Source organism: Struthio camelus, chromosome 11 (assembly GCF_040807025.1).
Source record: "Struthio camelus isolate bStrCam1 chromosome 11, bStrCam1.hap1, whole genome shotgun sequence".
NCBI classification, from domain to species: Eukaryota; Metazoa; Chordata; class Aves; order Struthioniformes; family Struthionidae; genus Struthio; species Struthio camelus.
The window spans coordinates 29354320-29370215 of record NC_090952.1 but is presented as its reverse complement, the minus strand read 5'-3'; the positions used below and the strand labels follow the sequence as shown (position 1 = coordinate 29370215).

The 15896-nt window shown below is 47.8% G+C and overlaps 1 protein-coding gene across 1 annotated transcript; it reads left to right on the top strand.

Annotated features, from left to right (window-relative positions):
- Positions 1-4974: 4974 nt before the first annotated feature.
- On the top strand, positions 4975-13456 carry LOC104145670 (adrenodoxin). The gene is made up of 4 exons (XM_009677306.2): positions 4975-5184; positions 11593-11717; positions 12278-12407; positions 12677-13456. Exons 1-4 carry the CDS (start codon positions 5006-5008, stop codon positions 12795-12797), a joined length of 555 nt encoding a protein of 184 aa, XP_009675601.2. The 5' UTR covers positions 4975-5005; the 3' UTR covers positions 12798-13456.
- The last annotated feature ends 2440 nt before the right edge of the window (positions 13457-15896 follow it).

The following is a 15896-nucleotide window of genomic DNA, read 5'->3' as shown; positions in this document are numbered from 1 at the left end:
ATCTAGACAGCAGCTACATCACCAGGTGCTGGGGTAGCTGCTGGCAGAAGCCCTGTTACGAATTCATTTGTTTCCTTGCTGCAAGGTTAGCTCATCTGTAATGATGGCTTTACTGCCCTCTTGCTTTTAGAGCTGAAAATTTAGCCCTTTTGTATTTAGCCTCTTAGGAGACACTTAGCGAAGGGTCAGAGCAAGCAAATGGTAGTCCTGTTTGACAGATGTAGAAATTGAGGCACAATGTTCAAAACTTTGTCCCCAGCCCTCCAGCTGAGACCAGTCAGCATCTGAGACTTGAGCATGTTCGATGTGCACACCTTGTCTGGAGGCTCAGGCTCAGCACGCCTCTGTACCTGCCCCAGTGGACGGGAGAGAGCAGTAACTGGTGGGCTGGGCTATGTTAGCCCAGCTTTCTGGAGCACAGGTTGTCCTATCTGCTTGTCTTAGCAACTTGTTCTGGAGGAGGAAAGGGTGATTAACGGGTTTTCATGGGGATGATGGGGATGGGAATTTTGTTCAGTGACTTTAATGTTATGTATGTAAGCAGCTTCTATCTAGTTATAGGGATATTTGTGCTGGGTGAGGAGATGGGCTTGGGAGGAGGTCAGGAAAGGCCATTTTTGCTATTTAAGAATGAAGGCTAGACTCTGGTATCCTTGGTTATGCCTGGCTCTGCATGTCTGCTGCTCTTTTTAAAGCTCCTGAGACTTCATCCTCGGCAACAGCACAGGCTTGTCTTTGGCTACCTCTTGGCAGTGGCGAAGCTTGTGCAGCTCTGCCTAGTTCTAACGAGCACATCTTTGTCTTAGGTATGTGTTTGATCCATCTCCCCTCATCCTTGGAGGCCAACCAGGAATCCTTTCTCCCTCTCTCTGCCCTCTGGTGCCCAGAGCACCTGCTGTTGCGCTAACCTGGAGGAGAGCGTGGATCAGCCCTGCTTGCTCCAGCTAATGATGGATCCGCTTCCGTGCTGGAAGATGGAGCTAACCTTCAGCTTTGTCACAAGTGATACTAAGGAGCTGCTTGCTCAGTTCCCCTCACTCTCCTCTGGATGTTTTTCCTTTGGGAGTTGCACTATTAAACATCTGGGGTTTTATCAAACGCTGATTCAAACAGTAGTGGAGTTACTCTCACAAACCCAGAAGCACAGCATCACTAAAACTGTATTAATGCATATATTAATAACTACATGATTAAGCTAGGATTTTCATATGCTTTCAGGGAGGCAGTAGGCTAATATAGTAATTTTAAACCTTCTCTCCAAGGTGTCTTGGAAGCTGCAAGGTTAGCAGAAGAGCTCTTCTGGCTAGAGCTGTTTGCAGAGAGCATCTTGTGTCTGAAGGAACCAGACGCCAGCAAGGCTGTCGTGTGCTGATTATGCCTACGTGTTTGCTGAACATGCCCATAGAAGGACTGAAATGCGAATGGTGGCCAGAGGAGCTGAGTCTGGTATCCAGGAAGTCTGAGTGTGCTTCCGGCTCTGGCTCTGGAGGCTGCAATGCTGTTGAGTAATTTCTTGTTGGATCAGAGTCTGATTGCTTCTTATACAGATATCAGGGTCAGGGTGGAGTTAATAGCACTTTGCAGCCTGTTGTGGACATTTGGCTGAGAGTCCCTAGGCTGAGTGAGGAGGGGGAGATTGTCCTCTGTAGTGCGTGAGAGATTGGGCAATGTATTTCAGGCTAGAAAACCACTTCCTTCTAGTGTGCGCTGAGATGTCGTCGGGTCCATAGGCGCAGCCATTGCATCAGGGGCAGAACATGACCTGCTGGTGAGCAAGCAGGTGTGCATGTGCTGGTGAACATCTGGCTCCTGAGAAACTTCTGTGAAGCAAAGCTTAGGATTCACTTCTGCTGTACCTGCTTTCCCTTGAAGTGTGTGCTGACTGCCACAGCAACGCTTTGAGGGGCTTTGTCAAAGCACAAGGTTTTTTGTTTGTTTGCTTTAAGGGTTTTTTTCGGTTTATTGAGGGTGGGAGGGTTTGCACGGCTTTCAATTTTTGTCCTGGGCAAAATGAACAAGGGCTTGCCTGGGAAAGGCTGCATTTTACTTCTAGGCTGGCTGCTAGGTAGGGGGAAAGCAGGGAGAAAGAGGTCTTGCTTTTTTCCTTTGCCCTCTGTTTTAAAGACCTTAAAACAGGCTCTCAGCACCTAGTGTGAAGCCCTGTTCGCTCCCTGCTCCAGGAGAACTGCTCCTGGTTTAGCCAAGGGACAGTCACCCCCTACGCACTCCTGACTCCCCTTGGGATTGGGTGTGATGATCTTGGACCCGACGTTCCTTGCGGTGTTGGCCCCTCTCCCATCTGGTGGCATTGACCTGTCACTTGCTGTGCTCCGAGTTCCTGGCAGGGAGAGGGGTCAGTGCCAGGCAAACACACGCACGTCCTTGCCGTGAGAACTGCTGTGCATATATCAGGCATATCTCTCAATTCAAGGTTTGCTGGAGAGATAAGACAGTTGGTAGTTTGTTTGGATGTGCTCTGGCCCCTTTCCTTGCACCTCTCATTGCAAGCCTGGCTTTCCTTTTGAATGAATGCCTGGGAGACAGAATTGGGCCACCTACATCTTCCCTCGATGGTGCCTGGAAAGCTGAGGGAGGACTGGGCAGAATCTCTCAGTGGCAGAGGCTGCCCAGAGCTATTTTAAATTCAGGGATGAGCTGAGGCCCAAGAGTTTGGGTTTGAGGCCAAAATATTGAGGGCAGCCTGTAGAGGAGAGCAAACCGCCTGCGAAAGCTAGTCTGAGAGTGAGGGACCACAGAGCAGGGACATTGCCTGGAGCTGCCTTCAGATGAAACCAGCCGCTTGCCTCGCTGCCACCTCTCCTCTGCCTGCAAGCAGGGGACGAGGGGAGTTTCAAACGCTGCTCTACAAATGATCTGAACAGAGACGTTTTTACATTGATTGGGGCTGATGGATTGAATTTCTGTGAAATCCTAGTGACCCTGGGCTGCTCAGTCTGATGTTCACCCATGCCTGCTGTGTGGCCTCCTTGCTTTGACATCGTCCCCCTGCCCCCCTGCTCCCAGGGATGTGCTGCAATTGCTTCCTGGCAGAAGGCAGCTTTCTAGCCATCAGTAGGCTCAGAGTTAGCATTCACCCCACATTAAAACCCTAGTGATACTCAGAGGTTCATCTCGTGCTCCCTGAACTCACAGACCTGCTGGTCTGGAAGGAGCCGGTGGGGTGAGTCCTGCAGCAGAATAAAATGCATGCATGGGGGAGTGGGGCTGGTGCAAGCCATGGTGGCTGCAAGGCTGAGGTTACTAGCTGCTGTGCCCATCACATATCCAGCTGGGAAGCACCACCCACAACTGGCAAAAGGTGCAAGGAGAGTCTGGCTGGTGATGCCCTGCAAATCCAGCTGTGGAGCTGAGGATAGCTTTTTGCTGCTCTTCGCTTTTCTGTGGTGCTCCACGTTATCTCAGCTCATATCCTTCTGTAGCAGAGCACTGCATGTTCCTCTTGCATGCCTCCTTGTGTCAGGATGGTCCTGCTGAGCCTGCCTCAGCAAAACAGGGGCAAGGAGGAATAAAATATTCCTCTGTCAGTGCTGCTCTCTCAGATGCAACAGGCACAGAGAGAAGTAAACAGGTGGTTGTAAACACTGGGTAGGTTTCCCCTCAAGAAAATTTTTTTTTTTAAATCCTTCATGTTAGATTCTGTGATTTTCCTCTTCACTTCACCGTTTTGGTGGTGCGTTTGAAAAGTTGAACGTTTCCCTTTGAAACTTTCTTGGACAGAAAACTGGGATTCTCAACTCTTACCCCCCTTTTATGGAAAATACTCTCCCATCCTGAAAGCTTTGCATAGAAAATTTTTATTTTCAGAGGGAAAAGTCAAAAATTCCCAGATATCTGCAAAACTATGAGTTTAGAGGGAGTGTGTGTGTGTGGAGAGAGGAACATTTTCCAGCAAGATCTCATTCTTGTGCTGCAATTGCTCTCCCTTGTAGGGGCTGATTGAAGAGTCCAGCTCCAAAGGTTATTGCATATACTGGCTACTGATATCAGCCCCCGCCCTGCTGCTCCCAGGGATGGGCCGCAACTGCTTCTTGGCAGAAGGCAGCTTTCTTGCCATCTCTAAGCATCAAAAAATTGATTAAAACAAGCATCCTATCAAACAATAAACCATTAATTTGGTATTTGGGGGATAATTCGGACTCCTGAGATGAATGCTATTCTCAAACTTCACAGCAAAACAGGGACTTAAACTATATCCTCTGCTGTAGCAGTAGAGCCTCCTGGATCCGGAGCAAATTGATTTGCTCTGGAGAGGAGGGTAGACTAAATTAGTGACACTGCTTTTGGGAATAAACTAAGGCGTTTTCTTCTCCAGAAGTCTCATTAACACTGAATATCAATTAACATGAAATGAATTATACTTATTTATGCCTCTATTGCACTTTTCAGCAGATAATTTAACAAATAAACCAACTGGCTTGTTGTCTCCACCATCCTGCAAAGTAAGCAATGTTTCCATTTTGCAACTGGGAACCTGTAGCATTGGGGCGCACAAGGCAGGGCTGGACAGCCTCTGCGTCAAGAGCAAACCCCGGGGTCCCGCTCTCGCCGCGCAGCAGCGCTGGCACCCCGTCCCGAGGCAGCAGCATCCAGGCGCTCACCGCTCCTGCTCGCCCATCGCAAACTTTGCAGCCCAGTAGAGTTACACATCGCCATGAATGTTGCTCCTGGAATTGGCTTTAGGTCTAACTTAGACTCGTTTCTAGAAGGGAAATGTATAAGGAAAAAATGAGCTGAGTCTTACTGCTGACAAGTTTGTGGAGATGATGCTTGCTAACATGCTTCACCCAACTCCTGTGGCCCAGTACAACCACCGTGGGCTGGACTGCAGTGAGATCCAGCACAATCCCTCCCTCCATCCTTCCCTCTCTCCCCCCGCCCCCTGGGAGGCTGTCCTAGATTTTTTTTCCTCAGTTGTACTTATAACTCTGACTCTGGCCGGCCTTGCAAAGACAACCCAGGAGGCACGAAGCAAGGCTTAGCTAGCATGATAGCTCAGGGCATCTCAGGGCTCATGCGACCCTTGCTAAATGGACTGAATGTGAGCAAAACTCGCTTTATTTATCACAGCAGGGTGGCTGAGCAGAATCACATGCTGCCTAAGCTGCAGTCAGAAAGAGGCTTCAGCTCCACAAAAAAGCTCCAGGATGGCCCTGGGGAATCGAGGTGAGTAAAAAGCTGAACTCTGCCTCACCACATCTGGAAGGGCCCTTTCGAGAAGGACCATCATCTACCTCTGCCTTGCTCTTTGGAAGGGGGAAGAGAGGGGCAGGTGCAGGACATGGGTGGGCAGGAGACGGTGAATGAGGCAGAGCAGGATCAGCAGCTGCCAGCTGAGAGGAGGAAGGTGCTGGGAGCTGGCCTGTCAGGGGCTGCTCCCTGGCTCCTGGAGCAAAGAGGCCATGGGTAGGGGAGCATGAAGGTGACTACGTGGCACACGAGTCCATGCACTGGAGGGTCCCGTTTACTGGCCTGCAAGGGATGAGATGGTTGGCAAGGCCTGCCAGTCAGCTGGGCTGACCATCTGCTGTATTCCTGCCGTGGGGAAGGCGTCAGCTGGGATGACCATCGGGCCGCTCTGGGAACAGTGCAGAGTTTTCCAGGTGTCGTGTCCCCACTGCTGTGGAGGCAGAGCAGTGAGCTGATGTTGACAGCAGCCCCAGGGAGCAAAATCCCCTCTTTAACTCAGAAGAAGCCATACTGCAAGCTCCCTCTCCCTGCTAGCATGCTCTTCCTACCAGGGAGAGGGAGAAGGTGGCTCCGGTCCTCTGCCTTGGGGGTAGAGGCTGCATCCTCTGGGAGGTGGGCGCTGGGGGCTGCAGAGCCCACAGTAACTGTGTCCCACCTGGCTCCTGAGTCCTGTGACCTGTGCTGGGCTTTGCTGAGACTGCTAGCTGGGGATGGGATGCACAGTTTGCTGTGGTGGTTGGACTCTGTTGTGGAAATTGGCCAGAAACTCAGGTTTAGAAACCCCTGTAAGTGCATTTGGTCCCTGCCAGGGTGGAGGACTCCCAGGTGGTCATGTAAAAGGGCCTATGAGGATGCTGTTGTGGGAAAGAATAGGTCATGCTGCATGACCTACAAGTTTCTGTTCCTGCACCTCATTAAACTGTGTCCTTGACAGTATGGTAGGTTTTGAAAAGCTATGAATATACCCTTTAGGTATTCCTTCATTTTATTTTCCTGAGCCTGTCCTGCGACTGGGCAGAGCTTCACCCAGGAGGCCTAGAGAGTCAAACTGCACGAGCACTAACGCTGGCTGTGGCCTGCTCGGCAGGGCTGAAGCTGGGTGCACAGCAGAGGCCCCTGGTTAGCTGATATTGTCCCATGCCCCTCTGTGGTGAGCCTGACCCCCATGTATCTGAGTAAGCTGAGACACTAAAGCATGTCAAACTAAGCCTGTGGTCTGTATATGAGCTCAGCTTAAGGGCTGACTTCATATCCACTGCCTTTAGCTATCCTTCAGCATTGGGTTATCTGTTCAGCTTTTAAAAAGCCTCCTCTGCTACCATAGATGGCTCCTATGATTTCCTGAGTTTCTCCCTTAGCCTTCAGACATTTTCACTGTTATATTCTGCTGTAAGTCTTTGGACTGTTTGCAAGTATAAGATAAGCCTTACCTCCTCACCTCAGAGTCGTTGGTGGCTGTTAAAAATGTGATGACCCGGATACAACCTCTGACTCTAGTTTTGAACTCACCAGGAGCTGGGGGCTTGGGAAGATATGGCAGGAAACTGCTCACACCTGGTTCCCCTGAATACATGCTCTTGCCTTCTGATGGAGATAGGGTAGTGGGCAGGGTGAGCCTTTGGTCTGACCCACAAGGGCATGCCTTAACTTTCAGCACAGCAGCTGATGGCTGGGGGTGAAGAGTCCAACCTGACTTCTTTGCATATGTAAGTGCTCCAAGGAGCAGGCAGCGCTTCACTCAGCTGAGTAGCTACATCAAATAAAACGAGTGGCATAAAAGTGAGGAGCAAAGGAGCTTGGACTATGAAAGGGGATTTCATTAGCATCAAATGCGTTTAAAAACAGAATAGCAACTGGAAGCAAAAAGCCCAGTTCTACGTAGTCGTTATTGGATTTTCTAGATGTGGGTAGGGTTAGACTCTGGTGAATTTGCTCATGATGATGGTATACTCCCTAGCGAGCCGCACAGAAATGCTGTGGAAGTGAGTGGGAGAGAGGGAGAATGGTGCTGAGATACCTGCAGGGAAGGACGAGGCTGACAGGGGAGGCTACTGACACAGACACGCTTCATTTGTATTTCTGCAGCAGGAACTGTAGAACCAAAATCCGCCATGGATCTCCCTGCCAGTCTTTCCTCTATCTGTTCCTTAAGCATAATTTGGAAGGAGGCTGCATTTCTCTGGGCAAAATGAAGGGAATTTGTAGGTCTCCCAAACATGATCTGGGTCAGGCTGTAGCCTGCTAGTAGAGATTATAGTACATCAAGAAAAAAGAGCCCAGCCAACATTGCAGAAAACACAATAGACCATTTTGCTATCTGACCTTAGAGAAAAGTTATACTGATAAGCCTGTTTAATGGGATTTATGAAGAGCTGTTATCAACTGATTTTTTTCTAATTGGTTTGCTGCTTATGAAGTTATCTCCGGCAGTACTTCTAGGCACCTTGCTGTTTCATGTATCCTTGGAAGATATCTTTTAGGGAAAAACATTGAGAGGGAGAGGAATGACCTTCCTGAAACCCCCTTCACTAGTTCCCTGTGTCACAGAAAGGTTGGGATTTTTAGAAGGGTCTAATCAGTTGGTATGCAGTTGAATTTGTGGGGCTGAGCTTGTCACACCAAATTAAGATCTTTCCTAAGTAAGATCTTTCTGAGTAATTGTCCTCTGACATTGATGCATTATGAAATCATTCAGCCTGAACATCTCAAAATTGCTGAGATTTAATTTTGCTTTGTTTTTAAAATCTTGGTTTAATATTCTTTTTATAACAAAATGTGAAAGTAATTTTTCTGTAGTTTCAAAAAAACTGATGAACAAATCAACTTCAAATAAAAACAAAAAACAAATAGAAAACAAAAGGCACGAATTTTCTTTCCATGCGCTCCTGAAGCCTTGGGAACCCATGGCAGGCGGCCTCTAGAGAGGATGTGAGCATGGGACTGATCTGGGGGGAGGCATGCAGATGACTAGGCCATGTGCTAGCGGGTCTGCGGGAGGTGACTGACCAGAATAGTGAAAACGGGGAGTACACAGGCTGGGTTTATGCCGCCAGCAGAGGCACCTGTTGTAGGCGTGCAGACAGCTTAGATTTCCCCTGCAGACAGCAAATAGAGAGAAGCTACTTAGCAGCGCTTTTTACGTAATGGTCTTGGAGCGCTTGCTGTCATGTCTGCTACCTCGAGGGGTGAAGTGCTGCATGCAGGCTTGTCCGAAGGCATATGGGGGGTTGTGGCAATAGCATCTGTACTTCTTTATATCTAACCTAGTACCCTGTGTGCCGCCTCCGGCACGTTTCAGGGCACGTTTCACCTGCAGCAGCAGTTGAAACAGGGCTGTGTCCGTAAGAAACAGCGGGAATGCATTCTCCTAAGGTCCATGGGAGCCCTGTGCAGGGATCCTCCTGGTCCTGATGATGGCTGATGCTCTGGAGGCCTCAGGCGCAACATAAATGCAGTATTCTGCCGATAAGTCCATGTGCAGCCTCTGAGATTGTTGGGTCCTGTTTCCTGTGCTTGCAGGCGGCTGCCTTGTATTATCCTGTTGATGAATGTGTTGACTTGCAGCCTTAACTGAAGTCCTATGACTTTACCATTCCCATTGTGTAACAAATAATTTCACTCATAACTGTAAAACCAGCATTGTCCAGAAACCTGCCTATTTGCCATAAAAGTTGAATAAATGGGTCTGGTCCATCAAAATAGGGAGAGGATTGTTTTGTTTTCTTTTCTTTTGACATTTGAGAACTAGTCTTAACATTAAATTGCTTGTTTACAGAGAAATGTCTGTGGGTCTCACCATGAGGGAAACTGAAATGTCTTGGAAGATGCTCTGTGGCTGAGTGTGCTTTGGGAGATAGGGAAGTCTGCTTGGCCCTGTGCGACTGCAGTGTGCTCTTTGCATGCTACATGTGGGAAACTGCTCCCTCTGCAGCATGGTCTCGCTGCAGACTTCACAACTGTTCTCATAACCAGGGGACCATGCTGAAGAATAATGGTCCAGGCATTGTCTTCTGACTGAAGCTTTCTGGAAAACAGGAAGCTGGCCACCACCTCTGAAGGAGCAGTTGCTGCTCTGTTTTGCACCTGCTAGCTGAGTCAAGTTGCAGCCAAAAAAAAAAAAAAACAGAGAAGGCAAAAATACTGTTTAAATCTTTCCTCCACTTCCAAATGTAGATGGAACATAGGGATCGGCTTTTCAACAGATAATTTGGAATTTTCTGCTCCTGAAGGCTTGCTAGTGAAATACATGTGCCAAAGCTTCAAAAAATAGCATCCTTAGTCACTTAAAGATGTACAGAAATTATGATTTTTGTCAGAAGGTAAATGTGATCAGATCTAGATGACGATTCCGGCTTTTGGGAGGAGGGATGAGCACACTGGCAAACTTTAAAGAGGGAAACATTTTTGCCTCTTTCTCCATCATATTTTTATGAGTTTTTTTTCCCCCCGTCTCCTATTCACCCAGATACATCCCATGTACCTCAACATTGGCTCTCGTGAGTTTAGAGAGGGTAAAGGAAGTTGCCTAATTTTGATCCTTATATATTTTTGTGCTCAACTTTAAAAGGAAATCAGCAGAGATCGCTACGTGCTTCATTTTCGTCTGCCAAATAGCAGAGAGGTGTGAGCAGATAGGATAAGGCCTTTTAGCAGCTGCTTTTGCTGTCCCAGGGACAATTCATGTTTAGCCAATCCTCCCCCCAGTCTCTCTGACTTTCCAAGCGAGTGCCTGGCGTGGATAATGGTAGGCACCATCGTGTGGGCACTGCTCCTCAGCCGGAGTGGGGAAAGGTCAGAGGGTTTGCTGTAACTTGTGACTCTGGCTGTGACAGTTTATACTCAGAAAGTGTATTCAAAATATTTTGCAAGAAGCCAGCAGATAGTATTAGAAATTCTCAGAACCTCTGAGTCGCTCTCACTGTGTGTTTCTCTGGCCCTGGAGCTTGCAGGAATATGGTGTTAACAGACTTTATACCCTGCAGAAGAATGCTTTCTTCACAAGAAGTGGGATGCTGCTTCATTCAGCCTTGTGCAAGCGGGAAAAGAGTGGACTGTGAACTTGGTCCGTTCTCACTGCAAAACAAGCTCTATTTTCAAGGCTGTGGATCTTTCTTCTTATGCCAGAAATGACAACAGCAAGGCCACAGGGCAGCACCAACACTTCCAGTGCTCAGGAGCTTATCGGGGCTGTAAGAGATGGGGATTGTTCTTTCTAGAGAACCAGGAGAGCTGTCTGCATTGTTGGATTTACAAGAAAGGATGGACCCGGACTCCGTGACTTGGAGAAAGTCCTGGGCTTTGAGATAGTGGGCAAATGGGCAGCGTCACATTGAAACATTCTGGGCAAAATGCTCTCTACATCCAGGCTGCTTCCCTGTGTCAACACCGCTGGTGGGATTTGGGTAACTGGGACCTGCTGCTTCTAAGAGACGGCTTGGGTATGTATGCTAAGGGAGATCACTCTTTTGTTGCTTAGTGCTTCCCACAGCAAATAACTCAAACAGCCTCCGAATATACTTTCTTAGAGAGAAATCCCTGACATAATGCTCTTCATGGTGGGCACCTTGTCCATGTTGGTGGAGAGGGCCAGATCTGGAGGAGATGAAGTGGATGCTGTAAATCCTCGTCTCTGTAGATGCGATTTCCATGAAGCAGCACTGAGAGATGCTGATGGCCTTGCTCTGCAGCTCATTAACAGATTAAATCCCTCAGGCTGTGAAAAATAACTAGCAATTTCTCTTGAGCAAGGTTCATGTAATCTTGGAAGCGTTTAGTCAGAGGTGTTGCCCCGCAAGCTAGGATTGAGTGTTTCTCTTATCACAGCAAGGCTCCCAGTGATTGAGGACAGGGAAGGCACGAACACCTCGTGATAGAACAGAGTGGGAAAGGAACAGCCAACAACTAATCCCCTTGGGAAGGAAGGAGGACACAAAAAATGTGAATGACAAAAACCCTTCCTGAATGATTAATATGTGATCCTCAGCACTTGTTATCGTTTCACTCCATCCAGGATTAATACCCCAGGCCCAGGATATGCAAATGCTCCACCTGCCTACAAACACTTCTGACTCCAGCCGGAGCAAGCAGAGACAGTGGGTGCAGGGCATCTGCACTCACAGCCAAACATTTATTCCAAGACAAATTTCATAAAGAGGGAAATGTTTTGGGTCAGTTTGGATTTGAACAGTTCTAGTTTTCTTGTCTCCTCTGAGAACTGATAGCTGAATCTTCTTTCTGGCATGTGCACTGTAATCCTTCAGGAAATGGGATTTGTATGAACGCTTCCCTCCAAGTGCCATGGTTCTGGCACTCAGCCAGCAGACCTCAGCAGTGGGGCTGCAGGAAGGGATGGGCTCCTCTGATCTTTGGAAACTTGTCTTACAGCTCTGCAGACCAGGTGATGGTGCATTTTATAAACCGGGATGGAGAGAAACTCACTGCCACAGCTAAAGAAGGGGAGACTTTGCTGGAAGTGGTTGTCAATCAAAACTTGGCCATTGATGGATTTGGTAGGTGTTACACAAGGGTATGTAGTCTTTGGGGTTGTGTGTGTGTGCTGAGTGGCCAATAGGTACCTGGGTACACTGCAAGTGTACACCCGCTGCTATCTTCTGCTGAGACCATGGAGCATACGAAGGATGCAAATACCTCACTTGCTGATCTGGTCATCAGCACTTTTGCTGTTCAATCAGCTTTCCTTGACTTGCTGATCTTGTAGCCCTGAGTTGGTCTACTTGCTGGCAAGGGTCTCCTCCCCAGGAAACCCTTGCTGAGCTGGCTTACCACACTGACCTAGCAGTGTGATTACCACTCCATCACTGCTGGGATTCCAGTGGCCTGTGCCAGTACTTCTATTTGGTCAGAGTTGAAGTACTAATTTGAAAGATGATTGGGATCCTCGTGGAGAAGAAGCAGGCTAAAGTCTGTATCTGTCTATTGTGTCTTCTGGAGTCTCTTCTGACAGGCTGCACATCTGTCAGATGAGCTATTCTCCCACTGTTCCCAAAGATGCTCTCCCTCACCTTCTTGTTTTCTCTGATGTGTTGTTACTCCCTTACTTCTCTTCCAGGTGCATGTGAAGGGACATTAGCCTGCTCCACCTGTCACCTCATTTTTGAGAGGGACGTCTTCCAAAAGTTGGATGCCATCTCAGACGATGAGATGGACATGCTGGACTTGGCCTATGGACTCACTGAGACGTAAGTGCTCCTGCTGATTGTACTAGATACTCAAAGCCTCTGAGATAGATTCTCAGCACTTATAAGGCTCCTTTCTGAAAGCAAACAGGAGTTATTCCGTATTATAATTGTGCCTTTAGAACTGCTTTGTTCTGGGGTATGGTCTCTTACCTTTAATAGGAATGCTAGGGAAAACCCAGCCTGGACCAGACGTTGCCAGTGTGGGTGGGGTATTTCTTCCTTTTCTGTGGGAATGGATGAAACTCACTTAATGTCTTTTTTCTTCTCAGATCTCGCCTTGGCTGCCAGGTGTGCATTAAGAAGTCAATGGATGGTCTGACAGTGCAGGTCCCAATGGAGGTGTCTGACATCAGGAGGCAGCTGGAAGTTGGGAAGCAAAGCAAACAGTAACTAAAGAAGAATCCTGCACAACCCACTCCCTTCTTTTCAGTGTGGTGGTGGCACTTTGCTTTCGGCTAGCTCCAGCTTTGTGTCTAGCTTGCAGTAGACAGTGGAGGTCTGATTCAGCATGCATGTCTGTTCAGCAGATCTCTTATTTAAACAAAGGTTAATATTAGGGTCTTCAGTACATGCTTTAAGTTAAATAAGTGCTTAAGTGCTTTGCTGAATGCAACTGGACTAAAGCATATGGCTTTACATTTTCCTGGGTGGGTGATGGCAAACATCTGTGCTGCATGTGAGTCACTCTCTCCCTTTAAAATTAAGGATGTGCTATTTTAAGTAACTACTGGGAATTTTGCTAGCCTTGGCTATTCAACCACAGAGAGATTTTTTTTCCCAATTTAAGGGGCAGGAAGAAATGGCTGTCCCAAATACTTGGCTGTGCATCAGCACTGGCTTGATGACATAGGCTAACTTAGTTTGGGCAGCAAGAACAGACTGATAACCATTTAAATGCTGATGTTTCCTCTAGGAGAAAACCACTTTCTATGGATGTGAGATATTATATGTCACTGAATTATGTGCCATGATTTGCTACTTTCTCCAAATATCAAATTTTCTCATTTCTGTAGTACCATATATGTCAAATAAAATTCTAATAATCAGGTTTTTAGAGCTATGAGATGCACTTTCTTGGCAACACAGGCCTAGTTACAACAGAAAGAGTGTGATGTAATTTTATGTATAATATTCTGTTGCCCCGGTTTACCTGACTCAGTTTTTCCCCTGTGTTGAGTGAACATTTCAAACTTGTTATCTGAGTCATATAGAGAACTTACAACCTGTAAGGAAGTTTTCCAAACTGAATCCTGCACGGAAACCTTTCAGAGCAGTAGAGGTCTAGTTATAACTCTTGCTTGGGGTGGGGATGCCCTGAGGGACTGCAGGCCGAGGAGAACCAACACTTTTTACATTTTTACATTTTTTAACATTAGTACATTAAACAGATGAAGTTGCATTTAAAAAGGTCACTGAGACACTAAGCATCCTGGTGCAAAGTGGAAAGGACCTTTTAAAAATCAGAATCCACGCAATTACATTAAATCATTTTGTCTGGGACCACCTCTTAGCTCTGCCTCCTTATGGAGTTTTCACCCAGTACCATCTAGGTTTGAACTCTGTTTGTGTGGGCTTGGAAGCCAGGATCCACCTGGCAAAATTCAGCAAAGCCAGAACATGATCGCCTCCAGGCTCACAGGTCTGTAGTTATTAGCATCAAATACCAGCACCACTCAGCACTGCAGATGGTGCCAGATTTTGGCCTAAATGCGGTGGGCAGAGGAACGGCAATTCCTGAGGGCTTCCGTCAGACGCGAGGTGGAGCTCTCCGCACATCAGCGGCTCCTTGAACACAGAGCAAGCAGAAGAGAAGGGGATGCGATCTGAACTTGAATTTCCTTGGACTCATGATTTATCCACCTTCTGGCTAACTTGCCTCAAGTTTACTCTAATAATGCAAAGAGAATAAAATAAGGATTTAGGATGTACCATAGGCTGCAGAGGGGATAAATAAGAGCAGTAAATCCATCAGCTTCAGTGCCTCCTCCTGTCTCGCCCCACTCCTCATACTGCCAATATCCCCTTGCAAAGCAGGGATGATCTGGGGCTTTGCAGTGCCACTCTCAGCCCTCTCCTGCTTGTGAGGTCAAACCTGGACCACAGACTGCTGCTGAACGTGTCTGTTCTCTGCATGCAGGCATGAAGGCATCTCCTGGTGGGTTAACAAGTAGGGTAATAGCTGTGGCTGAAAGGCTTGAGTGACTGTCACATTCCTCCTCAGAGAATGCCTGCTTTTCAAATAATAAGTTTCTAGGGTGAGCTGTTTCCTTTGATATCCAGGTAGCAAAAATAGCCTGCCCCACTCTGTGGCATGTCTGTCCCTCCAGGCGACATGAGGTAGCAGAGGAGGCTGCACAAAACTGCTACTTGCAAAGGGCAGGGAGGATCCTTTCTGAGTATACCATGGCTTTCCTGACTCTGTAGGACAGTCAGAAATGGGATTAAACAGTTGTGATAAATAACTATAGCTGCCCCTGAGCATGTCCATCATGGTTTCCGTCAGCCTGCAGGATAAGGGAGCAAAGCACACACGTCAAGCAGAAGCAAGAAAGGGCTGCAGTACATGAGTCACTGCCTCCTCAACTCAAATGAGCTGGGCTTGGCTGGCCTTGATCCATACTAGGAGCAGGTCAAGAAGGCTCCTTGCTTCCTGGATGGCAACCACACGGCATGTCTTCCTGAGCAGCTGTGTCCGGCTGGGCGCCAGGTTGGGCTTTCAGTATGTGTCAGGCCAACTTGGACTAAATCTCTCCTTTTGATCTAGAAAAGGGGCAGAGAGTAGGGAAACTCGTTTGTGTCTAAGTCTGAGGGCTGTGTGTTAACAGAAAACATGGTCTTTCTAGGGCAGAAAGCCAAGTGTCCGCATGTTTGGTATCCTTTGTTCTGAGCAAGCTGGCTGCTGTGGAGCTTTTTTAAGGTTGCTTGGTGATTCTTTAAGTACCTCTCTGTACATCTGCTCCCTCTCTTTGAGTAGCACATCTCACGTGCATGTTTGAGAATGGCGTGGGCCTTTGGTACCAGTTGAATATAGCGTGCAACAGAAAAATGGCATCAAGCAGATACCTAAAGTGTCACGGATTAGCTTCTCAGCATGTGCAGATCAGTAATAGGGACTATGAACTCTGAGGATAGAGTATGCTCCTGCAGAGGAAAGGGGCCCTATTAGAGGGTTTTGTTATTGTGTTCCTTGGACTTCCCAGGAGTGCTGGTCTAGAGAGCCCACTAGGTGACAGAGGATGAATCAAATACATATCAAATATATATTTACTGGGAAGTCAAAGCTAAGTTGATTGCACCTGCTCTGCCAGCCCAGGGCAGTTCTGCACACGCGCTCTGGGGTGCTTGCGGGGGGCATAGCTGCACAGTCCCCTCCAGAGTCTCTCGCTTACCCTGATGCTACATCCTCTCCCGGGGAATGCCGCAGGAGGCGTAACAACTGGGCATGGTTTTACTGGGGAGGGAGGATGAATAGGCTGAGGGAGAGTTAGA